Source organism: Dicentrarchus labrax, unplaced genomic scaffold, assembly GCF_905237075.1.
Source record: "Dicentrarchus labrax unplaced genomic scaffold, dlabrax2021, whole genome shotgun sequence".
Classification (NCBI taxonomy): Eukaryota; Metazoa; Chordata; class Actinopteri; family Moronidae; genus Dicentrarchus; species Dicentrarchus labrax.
This window is the reverse complement of record NW_026136724.1, coordinates 19,678,301-19,702,594: the sequence shown is the minus strand read 5'-3', so window position 1 is coordinate 19,702,594 and position 24,294 is coordinate 19,678,301. Positions and strand designations below refer to the sequence as shown.

Below are 24,294 nucleotides of genomic sequence, written 5' to 3'. Positions count from 1 at the left end.
TCTGTGGGAGTGTCAGACATTCTGCTTTACCATTGTGTCTCTTAATGAGGGGTTCATGTCTGTTAGCAGCTCATTCATTATTGTAGTTGATTTACGTTTAACTGAATTACCACCAACCAACAAAAGGCCCCCGTTTACACCTGGTATCGACATGTGATCTGTCTCTTAACACATTTACAACTGGTAATAAAATGCGTTCCTTATCTCGAGTGGCTGCATCGGATTAGATCTCAGTATGAAAATGGCTCGTCAGCAAGGTTCATTCATTCCCTAAATCCCTTTTTTTGGGGGGGAGGGGAAGCTTTAAAAAGGTCCAGTGTGTGACATTTAGGAGGATCTATTGGCAGATATAGAATATATTTATAGTTTTAGAGCGTAATCACTTGAAAATAATAATTAAAATGTGTTTTGTTAACTTAAAATTAGACATTTTTATCTTCCACGGAGTCCGCCTAAGGCCAGTCTCAATAGGGCCTTTTGTGCAGTTTTTCTTACATGCTTGGAACAAGAGGGTGAGGCGAGGGGTTGCAACTAAACCACTAAATCCTACACACACTGGACCTTTAAGTGTGTCTTCAAACTTTTAAAAAAGCAGTGTAGGAGCCTTTTTTTGGGTGAATTTTGCACTGAACTTTGGACGATTCCTACTTTATTTATCCAATCCAGACTGCATAAAACAAAATATTTACTTCAAATAAACATTTAAATACACTTTTGCAGATTGCAGACCGTAAATTGCGTCCACTATTCTAGTAGAGGTGCATTAGGATGTCCAGGTATGAACAGGAAGCAAAAACAGTTTCATAGAGAACCTGAGAAATGTGAACTTACCCTTTAATGGAAACTTTAAAGGGTGGTAGGTGGGTGGTCAACAGGGGGCCTCCCCCCCTAACTCAACTAAACTGAGCCACAGTAAGCAATCTTTTACATATGCAGCGTTTAGAGGAGCGACTGGGCAGGAAATGAGGAAATACTTGTGTGCGCTGCCTTCTAATTAGACCTCGACAAACAGACGCACCCTCTGGAAACACACAAACGCCACAAACGCACGACAACCTCGCTTCACAGACCGAGGCAGACAATAATCTCCATACATTTATTGTGATCATCAAGAGCCGAGACACAAAAGCTACGTAAGCTTTGGAGGTTTTTTTTCTTTCTTCTTTTTAGCTTGCAGGAAAAGAACAACAGTTTGTGAATCTAGACACAGACAAACTCAGTTAGAGCCACCAAAAGGTCCCATGCAGCAGAATACAGAGTATATTTATCCATCTACAGATAACAGATCAAATGAATCTAAAATATCACTGTCAAAAGGAAGACTCTCAGGCACACGGGTTATCCATTTGTCTAAATAAAATTAAAAAACAGTTACACTTCACAAATCAAAGCAAGCTGAATATCGTCAAAACTAAACGTCTGATTCTGAAAAACCAACGAAAAAAAACCAACAACAACAACAACAACACACCAACAGGAAGTTGGAGGAAGTGAAAGAATATGTACACTCAGGTATCCATCAGGGATCGGGGTCACGTGACGCCGTCCCCGAATACAGATCTTCCCCGGAGTCTGAATGCCTTAAAAAGTGTCCCGATGGTATGAGACTCTTGTTCTGGTGGTGTGTGCTGATTCAGGCTGGTATTTCACCGTTTGTTCCCTTTGTTGCTCGGCTTATAAAACGGTATATATCCATTCTGTTAGCTTAGCTTAGCATAAACACTGGAAACAGGGGGAAACCGCTAGCATGGCTCTTTAAAAAACGCACCTAGTAGCACCTCTAAAGCTCAATAATTAACATTACACTTTTTGTTCGTATTAAACAAACAGGATATAAAGCGTCTAATCTGTGAGCTTTAGAGGAGCTGCTGGGTGGATTTTGTTATCTTCAAAACAGAGCAACGCTAGCTGTTTCCTACCGTTTACAGTCTTTGTGCTAAGCTAAGCTAAGCTGGCTCCTGGCTATAGTCTTATATTCACCGTACATGAGAGCGCCACATAGCAAATAAGTGTATAACCATTCCTTTAATATTAAACCGGTAAACGCTTCGTCTAACGTGTTTCCATCAAAATCAATCCCACATTTTAACCAAATTTTTAGTAATTAAGCAAAAGAAAATGCCGATTAATGCTCGTTTCTATCAAACAAACCAATTCTCCTGTCTGAAAGAGGCGATGTAATTAAAAGAGCGTCAGTGGAAACTTTAGAAATATAACATTTCTGTTTGTTTCCTGTATTAAACGTTCACTACGTCACAACTTATTCGCAGTGTTTCTGCCTCCCGTTGACAAATTAACCGCCAAAGTTTGCCGTTTCCATCAAACTTTTCAGACGCGATACTCGACGGAAACACAGCTTTGGTTTCCTATCATTGTTTTTTTATTTATTTACAGGAAAGTTCCTGGAAAAGATCGTGTTATTTGGTGATAATTATAAGGAAAATGGAGACAGTGTTCAAGGAACAGCTCGATAAACTAACGATTAGTTTCATTACTAATTACTTTCTCTAAGAATCGTTTGATCAAAAAGACAAAAATGCCCATCAAGATATCGAAGAACTCAAGGTGACGTCTTTACATTGCTTGTTTTGTCAGACCAGCAGTCAAAAACCTAAAAGAGATTCAACTTATAATATAAAAGATAATATATTCCATCACATTGGAGAAGTATCAAAGTTTTGGCATTTTTCTTTAAAACTCAAATAACCGTCTCTATAAAATCATCTATTTTCTCTATAATTGGCTCCAAATTACAGATTCTTTCTTTCTTGGAAAATTCTTATTAAATTACAAACCTTGTAAGATAAACCGTCATCCGACTGTCATATGGCGTCGAGAGGTGGTCGACGACAGCGAAACATACCGTCTCAACGAACCACAAACCAGAAAGAAAGTCCACTCTGAGTCAACACACGCCTCCAGAACAACAGCAGCCACACAGTCAGACACTTTTCCAACCTCGTAATTCCTCCGCGTGTTTCCTCCGCATCGCAACAGTTTTACGAACAAGTGTTAGAACCTCCCGCCGTCCCCCCGCCCTTCGTCTCCATCTCAGCGCCGCCTCGACAGCGGTTTTCGGAGCCCGAACGGACGTGTTCCCGGTTCCCCAAAACAAAAGTATCCGTACCCCCCCTGCCGCCCCCATTTTGCTTTTGCTAGTCTCAAGTAAATGTTGTCCACTCGCAGGGTTTCCCCCCCGTCAGCGGGAGGCGATGCGTCCTTCCCGCCTTCCTCTCTGTTCTCGCCGTCAGTCGGGCCGGTTAGGTGTTCTGTGTAGTTCGTTCTCTGAATCCAGACAGTGTTTGTGTTTTTGATTTTTGTCATCTCAGGCAACAGACAAAAAAGAAAGAGAGCCATCTCTCCGACCCCCCGTGACCCCTGACCCCCAGCTCCCGGTTTTGCCTCTCCTCCTCGGGCTTCGGGGCCCCCTCAGTGGGGTAAGAGTGTGTGTTCAGGTCAGGGGGGGTTTTGGTCTGTCCCGGCATCAGTGGGCGTCTGGAGGACTCGTTCCCTGTTTAGACCGGTTTTCGCCCTTCCGATCTTCTTCTTTCTCGCTCTCTCACTCTCTTGCTTGTTCATTCGCTCTCTTGCTCGCTCGCTCGCTCTCTTGCTCGCTCGTTCAGCCTGGGCCCAGACTCCAATCAGCGTCTCCTGGAGGAGAGAGCAGACATTTACTGTAGACGTGGTGAACAAGCAGGGACACTTCTAAGTCCTCAAACCAGTCTGAACTTAAGAACTTAAAAAAAGGTGTGAAACAAGAACAGCCAGAGCCAGAGTTTGGTTGTTCTGGGTTCAACATGGCGGACTCTGTAGAAGATAATAAAAACATAACGACTCTTATTTTCAGCTGATTTTACACTAATAAAAACATATCTATTAATATTATATTTAATGTCTGCCAATAGATCCTCCTAAATGTTACACACTGGACCTTTAATTAACAGCTAAGAGTCTATTTTAGCGATAAACAGCAAACAAACTCTGCGTAGAGACGAGGTTTTGGTGCTTCAATGTTTGTGAGTCCCATTTAAAAACATATTATACATCGGTTTGTTCAGGTTTAGGCTTAAAATCTCCTTGTTTATGTTTAGTAAAAGACTGTGGTTGTTTATTGCTCAGTGCTCTACAGCTGTATCAGAGCTGGATTAAAGGACCAGGGTGTACGATTTAGTGGCACCTAGTGGTGAAGTTTCAGATTACAACTAACTGAACACCAGGCTGTGACGTGTGGAGGAGGAACTACGGTGGCTGTGAAAACACAAAAGGTCAAGAGTTTGGTTTGTTCGTTCTGGGCTACCTGTGTCTCAAAAAGGCGGACTCCGTTGAAGGCAACCTACAGATAAAAACATCTCATTTTAAAGGTAACACAAAAACACAACAACTCCCATATTCAGGTGATTCTACACTAATAAAAAATACCTATTAATATTATATTCAATTTTCTGCCAATAGATCAATAGATAAATGTTACACACTGGACCTTTAAGTGACTGCAAATGCTAACCAAACACTTCCTGCTGCTGCTTCACAATAAAAGCTCAAGGCAAGCTTTTATTGTGAAGCAGCCACACGATTTTTACACTGAAATATCAGCAGCGAGTGATGGAAACACAACAAGCAGCCACAGAAATGTGACTTTATTAAAAAACAGACACACCGGCTGCTCTTCTGTCGGACATTTGCCGTTACCGCGGTAACTGTGTATGGCGCCAAATCAACCAAGACTCAGTTCTGAATACCTGTTTGTTATTGGTTTGACGTGGAGGCTGCAACAACAAACATATTTACATATATAAGCTGCTTTAAGGGTTATACCTTTAATGTGTGTTTATTAACTCAACTGAGGAAAACCAACCAAAAATGTGTTTTTATGGATGAAATTAAAATAACATAATGACCCGCTTCTCTTCTCCATTTACTTCTGTTATATTTACATATATATGTTTTACTGTATTTAAATAACAACTTTACATATAATAATATTTAAAAAATGAGGATAAGCACCAAAGCTAACACTGGCTAATTAATTTAATTTCTAAACATTTTAAATTGCAGTTTTATGTATGTTTACTCTTTGTTTGCCGTCTGTCTGGTTATGTGTCGTGTTTGCACTGAATGCTTTAACACAAATAAAGTTACTAATGGATAAATAAAGTTATTTTAAATTAAACCTGACTGACATTAAAGCAAAAATAATGTAAACACAGTATATATCTTCAACCTTCACATCTGTAGTTTCAAGTACGGTCAACAAAATCTGTAGTTACTAAATCAAACAAACAGGAGGAGCATTTGTTGGGGACTATTTTCAGCGGGCGGATGGATCCACATTTGGTTCTTTAGTGAGTGTTTGTGTGAGTTTAAACTACAGAGTGTGTGTGTGTGTGTGTGTGTGTGTGTGTTTGTGTGTTCGTGGTAATGAAGGAAGATGTCACCCAGTGCAACAGTGTGGCTCATTGATGTGTTTTTAATAGTTTTTTGGACAACAGTGGCGCTCTACGGCACAGAGGAAGAAGATACAATACTTTGTTAGTAGATACATTCAGTGTTAGTTTGGGTCTTTTCATTAGATTTGATGACAATAAGAAAATAATAAAGAATAATTACTGTTACTGAAGGCAAATCTGTGCTCTGCTTCATCCCTAAACTCCCTTTTCCTGCCTCTGTTCTCCCTTTATTTTTAATATCTTCCTACATTAAAAAAACAAAACAAAAACAACAACTTTAAAAACATCTTCCTACGATAAAAGCATCACATTTCAATAAAGATTCACAGCGGAGGTATTACGACATCAGCCCCAATGCCACGTATGCATTATTAATATCCTCTCAAAAAAGTGTTCATGTTGTGCTATTGTTCCACTTTCCAGAAGCAAAGAAAGACACACGAGGTGCTGTTGGTGTTAAAGTATAAACTTCAAGTAATCTTTATTTCCAAATATTCTTTTTTTTGTTGTTTTTTTTTTTACAGAAAAAGTTATCTGACTCGAACTCTTTCGTACCTGAAAATCAGAATCAGTTAAAAGTACAAATATAAACAGGTTCTCCTCAACTCTTCTAGCCTACTCTGGGACATGTCTTTGGTGTCTCTCCTGCTTGTCTTTCCTGTCTTGCCTCTCCTGTCTGTCTCGCTTCTCGTGCCTTTCATTTCTCGCCTTTGTCACGCTGTTTAGAGAGAATACCAACGAGGCCGGAGTCAGTACATTGGACATGGTAATGAGCCCTGATCCAACGCGTTCAGCTGGGTGGGGAGTTTTTTTTGTTTTTGTTTGAGTGTCAGGGGGGCTTCAGTGATCGCGGCTCACGTCTCACCTTCCTCCGGTCTTGAAGATGAGGTCGGCGTTGGGAGCGCCTTTCGGGTGCTGGTAGCGAGGCCGACGCTCCCGGTTGGTGTTGGCCGGAGCCGGACGCTGAGCGAGGGACTGCATCATCTCTGTAACACAGAGGAGGAAAAAAAAAAGAGGTTAATTTTCTCAACGGAAACCATAAAGATTGAACATTAATGTAAAAGAAAGATGAATAAACAAATGTACTAAAGACTGTTTTTGATTGGACAAACTTTTGATTAGTTAAAGTTTCCTGAGCCGACCAAAATATCTGATTAAGGCGCTTATTTGAGTCCAGTTATCAGTCAGTAAAGTTCGCTAACAGACTCTGCTCTTGGAAGGAAAAAGGAAACAGATTCATGGACTTAATTCATCTGCAATGCCAGAAGAAACAAGCTGCGAACTCATGCAGGAGTCAGTGTTTATGAATTCTAATGTAGGGTTAGGGTTAGGGTTAGAGTGTTAGTGTCGGCTAAAGGAACATTATATCATTAATGCTGTCAATTAGCTTCTCCTCTCAAGCTGAACCCAGAAAACAAACAGTATTTTATATAGAGGTTAGTGCAGACGATGGTAACTCAGGACTGGGGAGGATTAATTCACCGACGACTTCACTCTCCTCCCGACTGACTTTGGTAAGAGTACAAACCATCTGGCGCAGTCAGGTTAGGAGATAACAGGTAGCTAATTAAACACAGCTCTGGGATCAGCCGGTCATGTACAGTCGTCATGGCGACTCGTGCCCGTACCCTGGTAGTCCTCCTGCTCCTGCCTCTCGTTGATGTCCAGCGTGAGTTTCTTCATCCGCATGCGCTCCTCCTGTTCGGCCTGCTGCTGGTTGAAGTGGTTCGCCGCCAGGTGGGACGACAGCGGCACGTTCAGGATCTTGTACTGTTGGAACCGGAGAGGCACACATTAGCATGACCGACGTAGAACAAACACACATGAGGAGGGAGACGGTTTGGTTTTACCGATTCGATTAATTAATGAGCTTTAGACGAGCTGGTAGGTGTATTTTTATTTTTACATTTTAACCATTCATTTTCACTTTTAATCCAGTCTGGTGGTGTACACACACACACACACACACACACACACACACACACACACACACACACACACACACACACACACACACACACACACACACACAGAGGATGCTTTAAGGCAGTGTGTGTTTACAGAGAGAGCGATGTCACTTCCCATCCACACACACACACACACACACCTACAAAGACATCCTGTGTTCTCTCCGACTTCCATATTTTCTATTTATTTATTTATTTATTTATTGATCTCGTCTGGCAGCAGCTGTCCTTTAAGCAAGAGTCCGAAAAAACTGAATGCTCCATTAAACCTCCGGGCAAACTGGCAGAGAAAGCCGGACACACCCTTTACAGCAAAAGAACCAGCCTCTGCCCTCAAACCACACATTCCCCCACCGCAGCTCGCCTAAACACACACACACGCAGAGCTACGAGTCCAGAGTCAATATTATTCCTGGGCTCAGTGAGACTGAGGCGAATGTGTGAGGGAATTTCATTCAGCGGGATGTTTCTGCACGACGCAGTGAGAGTGTATCACGTCTTGTTTGGTGCACTCTTTTATATACGCTGTTTATAAAACTCCATCCTCGCAGACCGGTTCCTGTTGGTACGTCTCTGGGTCCCTAATCGGTGAAACTATAAGGGTGGGTGAGCCTTCAACGCTTCGAGGACTGAGTCAGACGGTTGTGATAAGTTATGGACACTTTTGAAAGAAAGACAACAGAAGTATTTATGTAGCATTTTATTTACATTTTGTGCCCCCTCTTTTTGTCTGTTGTCTTCCTCCCTTATTCTACTAACTTGTTTTGTTTCACTCTGTTACTTGTTCTCTGTAGATTTACTGTAATACGTTGTCTTGTGTTGCTTTATGTTGTTCATCTACTGGGGAAAAAAGGGTGATCAAGCCTTCATTTAGGCAGCCAAAACAACAACCTGGAAGACACGCATCGAGGCCCTGACATCAAAGAAACTAGCAGCGACAACAGCTGCCAAAAAGCGTGTGCCGTTTCTCACTCAGACGGTTTCATTTATCAGCTGCTTCTAATTGAGAAAATGTCCGATAAGCTACTCTGGACTGCAGATGATCAGATATCTATCTACATATATATTTGACAAGTCCCAGTCCCAAAGCAGGACACGTTGCGTTGCTACAGTCGGTTAGGAGTGTGTGGATGTCTTTCTACAGCTGCTTTTACCTGCTGCTTGTTGCCCTTGCGCGTCAGCATGACGAACTGCATGGTGTCGGAGATGTCGGTGTCTCCCTCCCCGATGCACGACTGTCCCGAGCCTCCCTTCTTCAGCTGACTCTTCAGCTGCAGCGGGATGGCCACGTCCAGCTGGTGCACCTTCACCGTCTCGCCGCTACGCTGCTGCGGTGACAAAACACACACAAGTCAGGGAGGCTGTCTTCGTTCAACCCCCCACAAATGTGACCATTGTGACTCTAGTGGTGAACAGCAAAGCAAAGATGCCTTGCTAATGAAGATATCTTCCAAAGTTTAAAGTCTTTTTAGTACAAAATTCCCTCTTTTTGTCACTATCTGTCCACTGCGGCTCAACAGGGAAACACAAAGGTGGAATTTTATATTAAAACTTTGAAAGATATCCAGTTTATTTGCTGCTAAAACTTCATATGAGCCTAAAATGAACTTTTATTTACTATATTTTTGCACAAAATATTGCACTGATATTAAAAGGGATCGGGCCAGTATGAACAGGACGAATGATTCAACCAAGCAAAACCTGTCTCAATGTACATAAGGCCGCCTGACTGTTGATTTAACATTTCCATACCTGCAGGTTCTCCAACATCATCTTATCCAGAGCCTGAATGAAGTCCTCGTCCTCTGCACAGGCCACGTGCTTCAGTCCACCGCCGCGGATGGTGACCTCCTGCGTACAGGCAGCAAAATTAACTCGACAGAACGCACAAATCTTTTAAAACAACACCCCCTGTGTTATCATGAAATCTGTGTTTTCTTGAAGCTAAACTTGGCTAACTTGCAGCCAAGTTTAGGAGGGAGGGGGCTGGTTAATGATAGTGTGCTCCAAAGTGTCGACATCCCCCATCACTCATCCTGCACTCATGATTACAGAACTTATGGGAAGGCTTTTCTGTACAGATTTATAGGTTTATCACCGAGTAGCTCTTATCTACGCCTCTTCAATCTTACATTGTTCTCCTCGTCCGTCTCGTTTTCTTTGTTGGAGTCGGTCAGATAGTCGGTATTCTCCTCTTCCTCTTCCTCCCTCTCCTCTTCTTCGTTCTCAGACCCTTCCTGTGGAAAAAAAACAAACAAAAACTTGTTAACTGACAGGGAATTCAACCAGTACGATTAATGAATATATGATTCTGGGCTAATTTAAAGGGTCCGCCTCCTGCCTTATCGCAGACAGAGATATAAGATTAGAAACTCTTCTCAAAGAAATAATTATGGACATTAATAGTCGAGATTAACATAACATAAGCTGGTGAGTTTGGCTCTTCATCACAACTGTACTGTGACAAAATAATCTCAACCCAAAAGAACACCAACGTACCTTTTCAGAAGAGGAAATTAGCTTTTATGAAGCTTTTAACCTTACTGGCAGAGAGATACAGTAAAGAGGAAACTGTAGGGTAAAGGAAGGCTTTGTTCCATTTCGTGTAGCAGAGCCTTTGCCAGTGATGCCAACATGCCGACTGACTCTGTTTGACCTGAATGCAACGTAACCTGAATTGGTAACACCTGTGTTACAAAACACAGGCTAAAATACAACCGTATTTTAATTTACAGATTAAAATAGATTATTTCCAGGATTTTAATCAACTTCCAGGTGTTTCCATGAATGGAAGACTAGTCTCTAAACTTCCAGGTATTCCAGGACTCAGTCTGAATCAGTCGTCACAATCCAGATTCATCATCAGCCTAAAATGTGTCCCCGCCTTTATTTACCAATGACGCTGTAAATACAGTTCAAGGAGTTTCTCCGTCCCAACAAGAACGTCGAGGAAGCACAGAGAGGTGAGCGGACAAACGGGATGAGGTTTTGGACGGTTAGGTCACCAACAACAAACTCACATCCTCTTCCTGTTCGTTCATTTCACTCTCGTTGCCCGACTGCTCCTCGGTCTCGGCGCCTCCCTCCTCGTCGTCGTCGCCGTCGTCATCTTCCTCGTCGAGGCCTTCGCCTTCGCTCATGGCGCTGGAGCGGCCGTCCTTCTCCATGGCCAGACCTTTGTGAAAACACACAGCGCGACATGTGAACACACGAGATGAGGAAGTTCAAGCTCTTTTTTTTTTTTTTTTAAATCGAGAAAACCAGGAAAAGGTAATCTGTAAGACACGCGATGGAAACATAAATACCTCCGAGCCAAGCCCAACGAAGAAGAGCTTCACTCAGATAATAGAGCAAATATTCAGGAAGGAATCATTGTTTCATTAGTGTGTTATCTGAATGATCAGTGCAACCAATCACGGAGTCTATTTACGGGTTTAATTACGTGACGACAGTAAAGAAATGAAGTCAGGCAGGCGGCTCGAAGCTGGAGATCAGGTTCTGTGTGACTCGGGGACTCAGGAATGTCTGATCCTGGTTAAAGTATGAAAGGTGAAACAATGGCAGCACTGTTTAGCTTAAGGGGCCCCCCCATCAGCCTCATCAATCACTTTCTATCCCACACACACACACACACATAACCACAAGCAGTAGAATGTACATTCAGGTAATGTACTTACATAAGGTTATGAGGTCTTTGTACTTCAGTGTTTTCATTTTATGCAAATTATTTGACATAAAAACATACAACAAACTTAAAAATACAGTTTATTGTAGCTGTGACTTTGAAGTAGAAACATTGTCTACTTGAGGTTCTTTGTCACGTTTCAGAGTTGTTATCAGTCCCACCTAAACTCCTGAGATGGTTTAATTTAAATAACTTTTTGAGGCACAATGAGGTCTAACTCTCTAATATTCCACAAAAAAGCAAAGATTAGAGAATAATCCAAACACTGAATCCAGATTTGACCATCAGATCTTTGTTTTTCCTTCTTTTCTCCCCCATTAATCGCCCGACGACCCCTCAGATTTATCTTGTGACCCTTTGGAGGAGCCTGACCTCTAGGTTGGGATCTCAAACTGTAGTTCAAACACGCTCCACCTCAACAAGCTATGAGGTTGATGTATGAGCATTATTAATGGATTATTCATTCACTCCTGATATATTTTTACATGGTTATTTTGGTCATTTCACTGCCACGGCCTCCAGTTAGTCACACGGTGCGACTCCCTCTGAGGGTGGAGCTGCTGTTTACATTTTTTCTCCGCACATTCCAAGTGAACACCTTGAAACTGTTAGACAAAGCCAGTGTTACTGCGCTGCCATCAGCCTGAGATACACCTGCTACAACAGACGTTTCCTTCTTCCCCCTTCTTCCCCCTTCTCTCGCTCGACATCCTCTTCCTTCTCTTTTTCTTTGCTAAATTAACACGGTGCAGCAGAGCTCAGATCTAAGTATAATTCAGGTTATAACACAGTGACCTTCCTTCTGACTCAGTAAATGTAAATAAATACATTTCTTGTAATTTGAATGATGTGTTTCATGTTTGCTTGCTAAGATTTGACTCAGTTGTGACTCCAAGAAGGACTATGCTTTATGACTCAAATATCTTAAACCTCAATGAATTTTAAAATGTACTGCACCCACCAACAGCAGAGCTCACATTTTTAAGGTTGAGTACTTTAGTTGAATGAAAGGGGGGGACTAGGGCTGCAAAATAATGACCATTTTCAGATCAAGTATTCTATCAAATATCAAATTATTTTCTTGACTAATCATTTGGTCTTTAAAATGGAAGAAAATAGAGTAAAATGTCCATCACAAGGCCAAAGTAACGCCCGAAAATCACATCGTTTGTCAGCCCAAAACCCCAAAATATTCAGTTTATAATTATTTAAAATAAGAAAAATGAGCAGATCCTGACATTTGACGAGCTGGAACCAGAAAATCATCTCATTGAGAATAACATAAGTGATTAAATCATTATCCAATAGTCAATCAAATAATTGTTTTAGTGACACAATCAGATGCATTACACTATTTGGGTGAGACATCTATAATTAACTATATGCAGAGAGAAACTCTGCAAAGGACGTCATTCATTTAATTCACAATTATCATTCCTAAAAGCTCTGAGCCCGTTCAGTGACTGTGTACGTTAGGTATGCGAGTGTTTCGCTGAAGTAAACCTGTCTAAACAAGAAAAAGTGATGAGTGAAGAGCAGCACCATCTTCCTCCTACACGCCGGGGAATGCTGCTCGGCCGGGGCGACAGAGAGCGGCTCAACCGGCTCAACCGGCCGCCGTGCAAACATCCGGATATAGACCGCTGCCTCTCACGGTCATTTTTAGATATTTGCGCATTGTGTCACCCGTACCCAGTTTGACGAGCACCTCCCTCTCCAGGTCGGTGACCTGCTTCGTGGCCTCCTCCAGGGAGCAGCTGAGCCTCATCTTGGGCCGTAGCAGCTCCAGGGTGTCGCTGATCATGTAATCGATGTCGATGGGGAACGGGTGGTCCTTGGTCCAAACGTCAGTGGTCTTCTTCCACCAGATGTACCGCTACAGACACACACAAAAAAATTATATTTACTGAACCTTTATTTGACCAGAAATATGCAGCATATAGATATTGTCTAGTAATTTGTCTTTATTTGACAGATATTAAAGACTGAATAATGTTGATAAGCACTTTTACAAACGCACAAAACGCAGACGTACCTGGAAGTAGATGAGGAAACAGTCCAGCTTCCTCTTGCTGGAGCCGCGGTCGAAGTACTGGCCGCAGGTGTCGAGCAAGGTGCACACCAGGCGGATGCGGAACAGGTGTTCCGGGGGGTCCAGCGAGCTGGGGCTGCCGTCCTGATTGATCCCGAAGGAGATGAACGAGAAGAGCGTACGGAAAATGACAGCCGACTCCACCATGCGGTAGTTGTAGAGCTCGCCCAGGAACTTGGCGCTGCTGATCCGCCGCTGGTTGAACTTGGGCTGGTTGACCTGAGGACGGACAGCAGTGGAAGGATTTAGATGCTAAGTAAAAGTAGCCAGACAGTATTTTGTGGGTTTAAGAAACAGTAATGGACATTTAAGCAGAGACTTTTAGACTTTTATTCATTTGCTCAAGAAAGTCTCCAGATTAACTGCAGATTAAAATAATCTGGTGTCACTGGAGATTTATAATATAGCATTATAATGAATTATACCAGTTCAAAAATAACAAGAAAGCAACATGAACCCTGGTTGGTTGAAGTGATCAGTTGGGGTCAGTTAGGAGGCAGATGTGAGAATGTTAAGCATTGTTTCTGCACGTTGCCTCTCGTTGCTGTCAGAGTTTGAAGTGTTGCAAAACCACTTCAGCTCAGGATTCTTACGTTTCCTGCAACATGTAACTGACCTTCACACGACTGACAGTAACAACAGCCAACTGTGCAGTATGTCAATCAAGATTAGCAACTGGTTTTTATCTGTCTTCCGGTCCTCTTACTGTAGCTCTCCACTCATTGTCTATTGTCAGTAAGTATTACTACATCAGATTCCAGCCATAAATCTTCCTTTCTCGCCTTACCTCCATGCCCAGCCGGATGTCCTCCAGCACTCCGTCCACCACATGGATGCCCACGTCCTCCTGGTAGGCCACCAGCCCGGCCAGCAGGTTGGCCACGCAGTGGATGCTGTTGTACTTGACGTTCCAGATGTTGACCATGCAGCAGATCAGGTAGCTCTTGACCTCGGGGTCCTGCCAGGGCAGCTTGCGCATCTGCCTCAGCACCTTCTCAGTGGTGACCTTGGACAGGTCCTTGTAGAGCAGCTTGCGGATGTACTCCTGCAGCGGCGGCCTCTTCTTCTTCACTGTCTTCTCCACGGGCGGGGGGTTGCAGTAGTAGTAGGCGTTCTCCACCATCGTCACGTAGCGGGCGTCCAGATGCTGGGCCTGCTTTTTACGCATCATTTGCTCCTGGAACGCAGACAGGATTCAGCTGTTTACATTAACACAACAACTTAAACTGAACTTTTAATGTGTCCTTTCAGTGTTACTATTAAGTATAGACAGACTGATACTGGATGGATGGGAACATTTTCCCTATTAGCTCTATTTTCGCTTTAACCCAGACGATCTACTCTGATGATGATGATGACGATGATGTGTACTAACCAGCAAGACGCTGGTACGCAGGTGAGAGTCGGGGGATCTGAAGAGGAAGCGGCCGCAGGTCTCCAGCAGTGTGCAGGCCATCTCGATATGGTGATGGGTGAAATCAGACAGCAGCATCTGTTGGGCAACAAACACACAATGTTAAATACTATTTATGCCCCCCCGCCCACCTGTTAATAGTTTCAGGTTACTAAAATCTACCAGTGCTTTCTGTTATGACAGAAGATAATCCCTCAAAAGATCCACATCTGTTCTCCTTCTCAAAACACAGAGACACCATTCTTGTCCTCTGCTTAAGGAAAAAAGCACCTTTATGACCCATGAAAACTTTCTTTTTGATAGAAAAATAATAATAATTATCTTTATTATCGAATAAATCTCACAAGAAAGTACAATTTTCCTCTCTATTTTCTCTAATAATCTCTGTACAGCCCCTCATTGATGTGTTTTCATACCAATACACTAAACAGGCAGCAGCTCTCAGTCAGCCTGTATGCAGGTTTCCCTCTGTTAATGGTGGCGAAGATTGGGCTATACACAGCCTGAGCAGAACACTGCAGACACTAGTCAGGGTTTTAAAAACCAACGGCACCTGCTGTGCAAATTATTCTTGCAAATCTTTACTTTATTACTATTTTTACTTTCAGCTAACCCCCTAAACAGACGCTAGAATCAAACGTCAATCCAAGATAAGGCAGTAAAGTCAGTGCAACATTACCACTTGCATTTACCTCTTATCATAAAGTGTCAGGTTTCCAGGTGTTAAATTATCAAATATAGAGAGGAGTCTGTACTCGTATTCAAATTGTGAGGCAACACAAACTAGAAGTTTATCTTCTAATCTACGGTCAAATGTAAATCCCTGGGATTGAGTTCCAGGTTTGTGTGCATTATATCAGGAAACCAAACACACACAGACTTTTCCTGTTAAAACATTCACACCGATCAGCTTGGAGATAACGAAGCCTCTCTCTCGCCCACCTTCAGACAGTGGAGCGTGTCTGTCTTTGAGAACATCTTGAACTTGGCCAGCTCCCCGATGAATCTGACGGTTTTATTTTTCGTCTCGATGTTGATCTGGTCCTTCTTCCGAATCTACAGCACAAACATCAGCATAACAAAATTATCAAAAAAGAGATGTAATTCATTCATCTGCAGAAAATAGAGACACAGTTTGATTTAAAAACATAGAGACAAAATAAAGAATCACCAGAGTCCTAACTGTGTATGTGTCTGTTCATGCCACATGTATATATGTCGTCAAACCCAAATTGGTTTTATCGAACAACAACAGAAGACCTACGTGAAACCTGAAGTCTCCCTTCAGCATGGAGCACAGGTCCTCAGCCACGTCTGACATGCAGGGGTGAAGAGTTGCCACCAGGCGAGAGTAGAAGGGCAGAAGATCCAACCTGCAAGAGGAGACAGAGTCAGTTGGCTCATCTTCAAAGCATTAATTGTGGTGATAGCACCCTCTGGTGGTGTGTAACGGTATAGGATAAGGCTTCTATATTTTCCTTAGTGTCACTATATCCCATAAATCACTAGTTTCTTTTGACTCAATCCCACATACACCTTTCTCCTGCCCCAAATAAATACTCGCTAGAGCACCAAATGTGGATTAATCCGCCACTGAAAATAGTCCCCAACAAATGCACTAAAAACTACAGTATTCAGCTGTTTTAGTAAATTACTCAGAAATATATACAAGAGCCACAGACTGTGTAGAGAAGTCAGAAAGTATTGTATAGACAGACTAATGGAGTTTGTCGACAATAATAAAAATGTAGACTGCTGCCAGCTTTACACTGTGTCTACACAGGATGCAGGATACATACATATACATATATACAGGATGCAGTCACACTATTGACTTTACACTGAAGTTACACGCCTTAAGTGTGACAACAGACTTGAAGCACACATAGAAGCGGGTTGCTGTCACACGGGTAACGTTACGCAGCCGGTGTAAGCTGAGACGCCTCCTGTGTAGACAAACCTTTACACTTTAAGTTAAAAGAAAAAGCTGCATTGATGAACATTTACCCATTTGAAGACAGTTCTGCTATAAACACAGAGCAACATAATCATTCAGAGTTGTGTTCGTGTCCACTGGATGAATGTAAATCCAATATTCACTCTCTTTTAGCTCTGTTTTTGGGCTCTATCAACTCCTAAGGGAAATATTTAGCTCTTTAGCTGCTAAATGCTCCATTAAGTTCACCAGCTAGTCTCTAACTTTGTCTGCTCTTTGGTTCTTGGCAGGTAGTGTACAGCAGATTTATCAAAACAAAGAGCTGAAAGAGGCTAAAACCGGGAGCACTGCAGTGTCACCTGATCCATTGTTAATATAATATAAAATGTGAATTGATACCTCTGCCTGGGGACAGTGAAAAGGGCTCGAACAAGCTTCCTCCTGTTCGATTTGGTGTTCATGTTCATGCAGAAGTCCATGGCGGCCTGCAGGAGTCAACACATCGCTTATAAATGTAAAGTTCTTTACTTGTCAGCAACCTGCCATGCTGCTCATTTGTAATCATCTAGCAGGTGGAAACATGCATAAATCATATCAAGTCATAAACACAAAGCCAGGCAAATGTAGTCATTCTTGTTTGTTTCTCATCACCTTGTCTATGAGGTCTCTGTTGACGCAGTTGGGGAGCTGCTGAATGAAGGCGTCCACGATTAGCTTCAAGTGGGACCCTGTGTTGGCCTCTTCATCCTCTTGTTCTACAAGTAAAAAAATAAAGGTTTATAACGATTTACTTAAAATAAAACTGCAAAAAAACACAATAAAGAGTTTAAAGACAATGAAGAAGCTCAAAGCAGAATAAATGTAAGAACTGAACTGTCTCTAATTTCCAGCTCAGTACTTTGCTTTTTCCAACATTACAAATGCACCTTGTCCTTAATTAACTATTTAATTAATTTGGAAGTAGTAGTTTAAGTATTAGTGACACATCCCACATACATATTTATATATCGATATTAGGGCTGCACAACAATGAGTGGGAATGGTCATTTTTAACAATTATAAGTTTAAAATTGTGATGATGTGACATTTGTTGGGGTCTGTATTTTATATTATTTAATATGTTATTCGACTATGAAATGAATTATCCTGTTTCTGGATCCTTGGTAATATTAGCATGGCACTGACAACATTCAAACCTGTTTTCTTTCCCTTACGTGTTTATTTTTATTTATTTATTTTTTGTAAAACAACCTTAATATCATGTCAGAACTGTCAAAAGAAAAATAATAATAAAAAAAAAAAAACGTCCTGTCACAGAGCTGATCTGAGTGCAGCCGTAGTGACATTCTAGAATTCTATGAGGTCACGCGTTCCTATGCTTTATGATATAACATTCCGGAACTCTACGAGAGTTAGGTAAAAAGCCGTCCAGCTCACTTGTATGACTTTCGAGTAGGAAAACCACGAGTCTTTACGGATACACTTTCACATTGTGAGTTATCAGACGGCAGCGTTTTCACGAGGCATCATCACAGACGTCACAGATGGAGAGACTGAGAGCCCAACATCTAAACACAGACCTCTGTACCATCTTTCAGGGAGAGATCAAGGTCATGTCCCAAGAAATCGAGGCCCTTCAGCTGGAGAATCGGCAGCTTAAAAGTAAAAACAGCGCTCTGATCTCGGCTGAGAGGAAGAACCAGGAGGCCACGCTCCTCGAAAATCAGGAGCTCAAGAATAAGCTTCAGGAAATTGAAGCCAACAAGGTGGCCTGCCCCTTCACAGTGGAGGAACTTCTTCAGCAGCTCCGCGAGGAAAAAGGGAGGCATAAAACTGAAAAGCAGATGCTCCTCGTGGAGCTCACCATGGCCACAGAAGAGCTGGAGGATCTAAACCAGCAGCTCAAGACTGAACAAAGCTCGAGGATGCAGGCGGAGACACAAAAGCTGGAGGCTGTGGATATCGCTGACACTCTTATCCTCAAACTGGAAGAACTGCAGAAGGTCTCAGAAGCCGAGAGCCAGCTGCTTTCGGCTGAGCTCAAATCAGAGAAATCTCAAAAGGATCTTCTTCACTATGAGATCCTGGAGCTGCACCAAGTACTCCAACAAGAAATGGACTCAAGGGACCGGGCGGAGACTGCAACCCTCAACAACTTTGAACGGGAGGAGGTCATTTGTGAGGAGTTCAACCAAGAGCTCCGCAAAGAAAAGAATCTGAGGGAGGAGGCCGAGAGGAGCAAAATGGTGGGCATTAACATCGCCAGAGCACTCTACCAAAGGCTGGAAGAGGCCAAAATGCTCACTGACGAGCTTTCGGTTAAAAGCCAGCTGCTCACTGAGCGGCTGAAAGAACAAGAGAAGAAGCACGTGACTCTCACTGAAGATATCGCAAGGCTCACTCGGACACTGGACGTGGAAACGGTATTGAGGATCCAATCAGAGGAGCTCGAACTGGAAGCCATTGAGGTCATAGAGGCTCTCCAAAAGAAGATTCAAAAGCTCAGGAAGAGATGTTCTGCCACGACGAGGTCTTCCTCCGGCAAGTCTTCTGTCAGTTTCAGAAGCTGAAGGAGAACAGCAGCTGACCACTGAGCACTAATCGGCTTAACAAACATGGACACTGAATATGAACATTTGTCTAAAAAACTATATATATGTATTGTAATATAATAGAATATAATGTAATATAGTGTAATATAATATGATAGAATATAATAAATAAATAAATACTATCTGCTCTGTTTAATTTTTGTAGTGCAGTATCAGAATCTGTAAATTAGTTCTGTGGCAGGCATTGAAATTAGTTAGGATGCAATTAAACGTATAAAATGTTACATTTCCGTAATAAAAGGTCTAAAAACTACTAACTCATATATATTTTGTTATAAGATGTGTACTTGCTATAACTTAAAGGTAACATGGCAGAAAGTGACAGGAAGTCAGCAAACTTTAAATTTTCCTCCTGGAGACGTGGGTGTGCATCCTGGTGAAGTTATTAATTATTAATGACAGTTTGGCTCAACTTTAAAAGGGGAAACTACATTCAGGAGAGCATCTGTCAACAGTTACGGGTCACAAAGTCATGTCTCCACAGCTATCTGCTTTCAAGTCACAAGTCAAGTCGCAAGTCTACAGCTCTGGTATGAGGGATCCTCTTGGCTTCATCTTTCTGTTCAAAGGTATCAGTTCACAATTTTTCGAATCTGTCTTAAAACAATCATCAGGTGGCCAAATCGTCATCATACGACAGGGAACAATATCAAAAACATGTTTTGCCACTGAAACTTTTAAAAATAAGTGTAAGGGACATGTAACCTGCTTCTCTCAGAGTGTATACGCATAGAAGACATAAAATTGGGACTCTCATGTTATTTTTTGCTTAATTTATGCTGTTGAAAGCAAAAAAATATAAAAAGGTAGGGAGGGCTGATTATTATTATTCTGATTACTTTTAGGCTGACCTGACATGAGAAGAATCTGTACGACGACTTAAAATTGGTTCATTCAGCGTTTTGTGGTCCTGGTCTTAAGGAAAACAAGAGGTGCATCTAATCTCTCTGTAGATATTTAACCCTGTACTGTTAATGTGATAGTATTTTCTTTAGAGTTGAGTCCTGTTAGAAATATTGCTTGGACTGACGTTTATGTAACAGTTCTGTCACAGACATCACATTTAAGTATGGAGGCTCGTGTTTACCTTGCTCATCCAGCAGTTTTTTGGCCAGTTCTTCGTTTTCTGCCTCGTCCGCTCCCTCCAGTTCAAGAGGTTCATCTGCGATGTCAAGAGCCTCGAGCTCCAGCTCCAGTTCCTCTGTGGTGCTGGCAGCGTCCCTCCCCTCTCTGCCATCTGAACCAGACAGCAACGGCAACACGGTCAGAATAAAACTCGCTGTGAATCTCCTTCTTCATCCGTCTGTGGATTTATTAAACATACCTTTGGCGTCGTCCTTGTCTTTGCCCTGGCCGCTCTTCTCGTTGTCCTTGAAGAGGATGGCGGGGACGAAGGCCTTCAGGTCCACCAAGTTCTCATAGAAGTTACGAGCGTCCTCGTCTTCCCAGATCCCTCCCTCCAGGTCGTACTCTCCAGGCTTACCAGGGGTGAAGATATCAATGCCGGGGCCGTGCTCTGAGGAGGGAGAAACCATCGTTATATACAAAATGATAAAAGACGCAGTCACCTAGAATAAAAACAAACATCTTAGATTTTTAATTGACTATAATTGTGGGAAAAGAAAGGCCACACACCCTCCTGCACAGTCTTGTCCTGAGGCAGCTCTGGCATGTTTTCATCGAGCAGATCAGCCAGGGACTGAGTGTTGGCCAGCAGCTTCTGGTAGGAAGTGGCAAACTCTTCATACTGCTTGTGCCTGTCTTCACTCAGCTCCCCTTTGGAATGTAGGATACGCCTGAAGAGGAGAAAACATAACGAGGTTTTATCATAGTGAACAACAACAAGACCAAGAGGCACTTTCCTTTATGGGCGGGGGGGAAGCTCTGACCTGTTCTGCCTCTCAGTGTTCTGCAGCTCCCGGTGGTCCTTCTTCAGGTGTTTGGTGAGTGATGTGAAGTACTCCCGGAGGAGGTTCTGGAAGGGCTGCTGTTTCTCCGTGCTGATTATCTCGCTCGGAGGGAAGGTCAAGCCGAACTTCTCAGCCGCCAGTTTCACCTTGCGGGGCACCAGACCGGCGATGTCGTCCCCACAGTGCTTACAGAAGCTGATCACCACTGACACGTGAGTGTGCGTCTCCCGGTCGGTCCCGATAATGTTCTTCAGCTGCTCGTAAATGAGCGAGAGGCCCTCTTTGTCTGTGAAGAGGCCGACGATGGTGAGCTCGGCGATGAAGCGCAGGTCTGTGCGCAGCTTGCTCACGTTGGGCGCCTTTTCCTCCTTCCTCGCTTCAAAGTGCTTCTTCCACGCCTGTAAGAGCAACGGAGCAAACTCGGCGTACCGCTGGTGGAAGAGGGAGCACAGATGGACAGCGCAGCCGACGTCAGAGATCTTCAGCTTGGCCTCCACGACGGAGCTCACGGCCTCGCCGATGTACTTGCTGAGGTTCAGCGAGCCAAAGTCGTTGGAGAGCGAGTCCCGCTGCTGTTCGGTGAGCGTACGCAGCTTCTTGACAAAGGCGGTGTTCTTTTTAAGGCTGGAGTCCAGTCGGCTGAAGAAGGCCTCTTCGGGCCGACCCTCTTGGGCGTTCTGGTTCTTGCTGCGGAGCTCCTTCCTGCACTGGTGGCGCTCCCAGGCCTCCTGGTGCAGCTGATGCCCCTCCTCCTTCTCCCTGCAGAGATTAGGTAAAAACGGATGAAATCAAGGCATTCATGTCACATAATTGGTACACTGGCCTTTAACTGTGACCAGACTTTTCTTGTTCAGTTTTCGCTCCATTCATTTACAGGTTTTTTGGCCACTCTTGTCACATATGGTTATCTATATCTCTATTTTTTAGAGTAAGTTCAATTCACACGTGAGTTGTTCTATACATAACTCTATAAAAGTTTAATACATTATTTTTTTTTTGCATTCATGTCCACAGATGACTGCAGAAAGTGTCTGATTTAAAATTCTGCACCATGCAAGGTAATGCTGAATTATCCATTAGCGGCTCCTGTTGGCACAGTTACCATGGAAACGGACTGGATGACCTTGATGCTGACAAAAACTCCCAAACGTGACGATTGGATTATGAGTTTTTATGAGATTTTTATTAGTTCGCCGTCACTTACTTCAGGAGAGCTGCCTCCTCCTCGCGCTGTCTTTTGGCCTCCTCCTCTTGCAGCTTCCTCTCCTCCTCCTCCTGCTGTCTCTTCTCCTCCTCCTCCTTCTTCTTCTGTTCCTCCTCCGCCTTCTGTTTTTCCTCCTCCTTCTTCCTGCGCTCCTTTTCCTCCTTCTTCTTCTTCTCCTCCTCCAGGCGCTTTCTCTTCTCCTCCTTGCCGCCGTCCTTTTTACCGCTCATTTTGGCCTCGTCCTTCGCCTTGTCGCGGGCAGACGCCGGTCTCCTCTCGCCATCTCGGTCCTTCTCTTTTTCCTTGTTGGCGAAGGAGCAAACGTCTTTCTCGTCCATGTTTACTGAGCGCTTGCGTTCAGCAGGCATACTGAGGAGAGACAGCAGAAAGACATTGTTTTAAACATTTAAAGCTGCTCTGAAGGTATTCCCAGAATCCTTAAAGAGCCCGGTGGAGCCTCCTGCCATGGTCCTGCTAGATTTCCATTGCCAATACTGTTGTTGCTGTGCACCTGTCTGTCTGTCTGTCTCTCTCTCTCTCACCCCAACTGGTTGAGACAGACGACCACCCACCTAGAGCCAAGGTCTTGCTCATGGTGGTACTGTTGGGTCTCTGTAATTAATGTTTGAAAAGTGTCCTGAGATAACTTCTGTTATGAATTGGCGCTATACAAATAAAACTGAATTGAATTAAAGACTCTTTGAACCACCTGTATGAATAAATATTCGGGTCTTTTGCAAAATAAAAAAAACATTTTAAACAATTTTCAGCTGTTTTTCCAAAATCCAAAACAAAGCTGGTGGCCGGAAACAGTCAGTTTTATTGATGTTGGTTTATCTACTGACACTTCTTTACATTTTACTAACACATCTTTTATAAATTCACACAAAATAAAACAAGATTTTCCTCCAAACAAGGACACCAACCCACATCCACTACAGCTACCTGGACGCGGTAACGCAGCAGCAACTTCAATAAACGGCTTAAAAAATATATTTTAGAGCAGCAGAACAAAACATTTTTAATTTGAAAACACATCCAAAAGGAGTTATAATGTATTTACACATGCGGAGATGTTTCAAACACAAAATCCAGCACGAAAACGGGGTTAGCATTGGCGTGGCTAGCGCGTTTGAGGCTAGGCCACGGGGAAACAAACGTAAACAAATGTCGTGACAGCGTTAAACTGGCAGTTAGGGAGTGTTAGCCCGTCACAGTGCGGGGTTATTATAACGTACAACGTGAATCCCTGGTCGGTAATTGTAGTTTTGGTGTGATTATTGTTGTAAAATCAAAAGATTTACCTGCTAACTGTAGCAAAACAAACATCGGTCATTAGCGTTGGTTTCCGTGTGAACCGCGGAAGGACCCTCTCATGTTGCGTCCACAAATTATGCCTTACTGAAAATAACATTATTGCGTTATATTATGTTATGTATATATTTTTTTTAAAAATACAGACTTTAGTTTAACATTATTGTATCATAATTGAACCCCTGAGTTACTTTATTTTTTCGTATGTTAAAGTTGTGTCACACCGACAGGCAGCTCTTACGGCGACTACTCATTCAACAGTTGCCTGTGACAGCTGAAGTTTGTTGTTTATTTATTGTTATTTATTGTTATTTATTGTTATTTATTTGGCCACTTTGGGAGCAGAGCAACAAACTCTGAACACATTTAATTATATTTAATGAAATTAAATGAAAATTATACTCACCTCTGAGATATATGAGTATGAAGTAAGTATATAATAATATAATAATAATAATAGGGGTCATTTTTCTGCATTATAAATACTTTTTATTTTTTATTCTTTACATACATTTTGCTTAGACTTTTTCCACGCAATACTTTTAGGTGTAATGGGGCATTATTATATTGTAGTATTGATATTTTCACATAAGTAAACAAGGGAATAATTCTTCCACCACTGACTTTTACTTCTATATGAGGTTATTATAACAAAATTGGCGAATGTAACTTAAAGTAAACAACTGAGCTGCTCCACTGATGTAATTTATATT

At 42.6% G+C, this 24,294-nt stretch overlaps 1 protein-coding gene across 2 annotated transcripts; it reads right to left on the bottom strand.

Moving 5' to 3' along the window:
- Positions 1 to 1,082: 1,082 nt before the first annotated feature.
- upf2 (UPF2 regulator of nonsense mediated mRNA decay) lies at positions 1,083 to 23,644 on the bottom strand. Of its 2 annotated transcripts, none has more exons than XM_051391728.1 (21): positions 23,572 to 23,644; positions 22,268 to 22,636; positions 21,043 to 21,822; positions 20,789 to 20,949; positions 20,478 to 20,669; positions 20,241 to 20,390; positions 17,193 to 17,296; positions 16,941 to 17,026; positions 15,870 to 15,978; positions 15,548 to 15,661; positions 14,567 to 14,683; positions 13,979 to 14,368; positions 13,135 to 13,410; positions 12,792 to 12,975; positions 10,435 to 10,589; positions 9,547 to 9,651; positions 9,167 to 9,265; positions 8,569 to 8,742; positions 7,076 to 7,217; positions 6,313 to 6,433; positions 1,083 to 3,651 (listed from the first exon to the last, which is right to left on the bottom strand). In XM_051391728.1, the coding sequence occupies exons 1-21, from the start codon at positions 23,601 to 23,603 to the stop codon at positions 3,642 to 3,644; spliced, it is 3,870 nt and encodes a 1,289-aa protein (XP_051247688.1). In that variant the 5' UTR covers positions 23,604 to 23,644; the 3' UTR covers positions 1,083 to 3,641. The 2 variants fall into 2 exon arrangements, with proteins under 2 accessions (XP_051247688.1, XP_051247689.1); XM_051391729.1 differs by having other exon boundaries at positions 1,083 to 3,648.
- Positions 23,645 to 24,294: the final 650 nt, after the last annotated feature.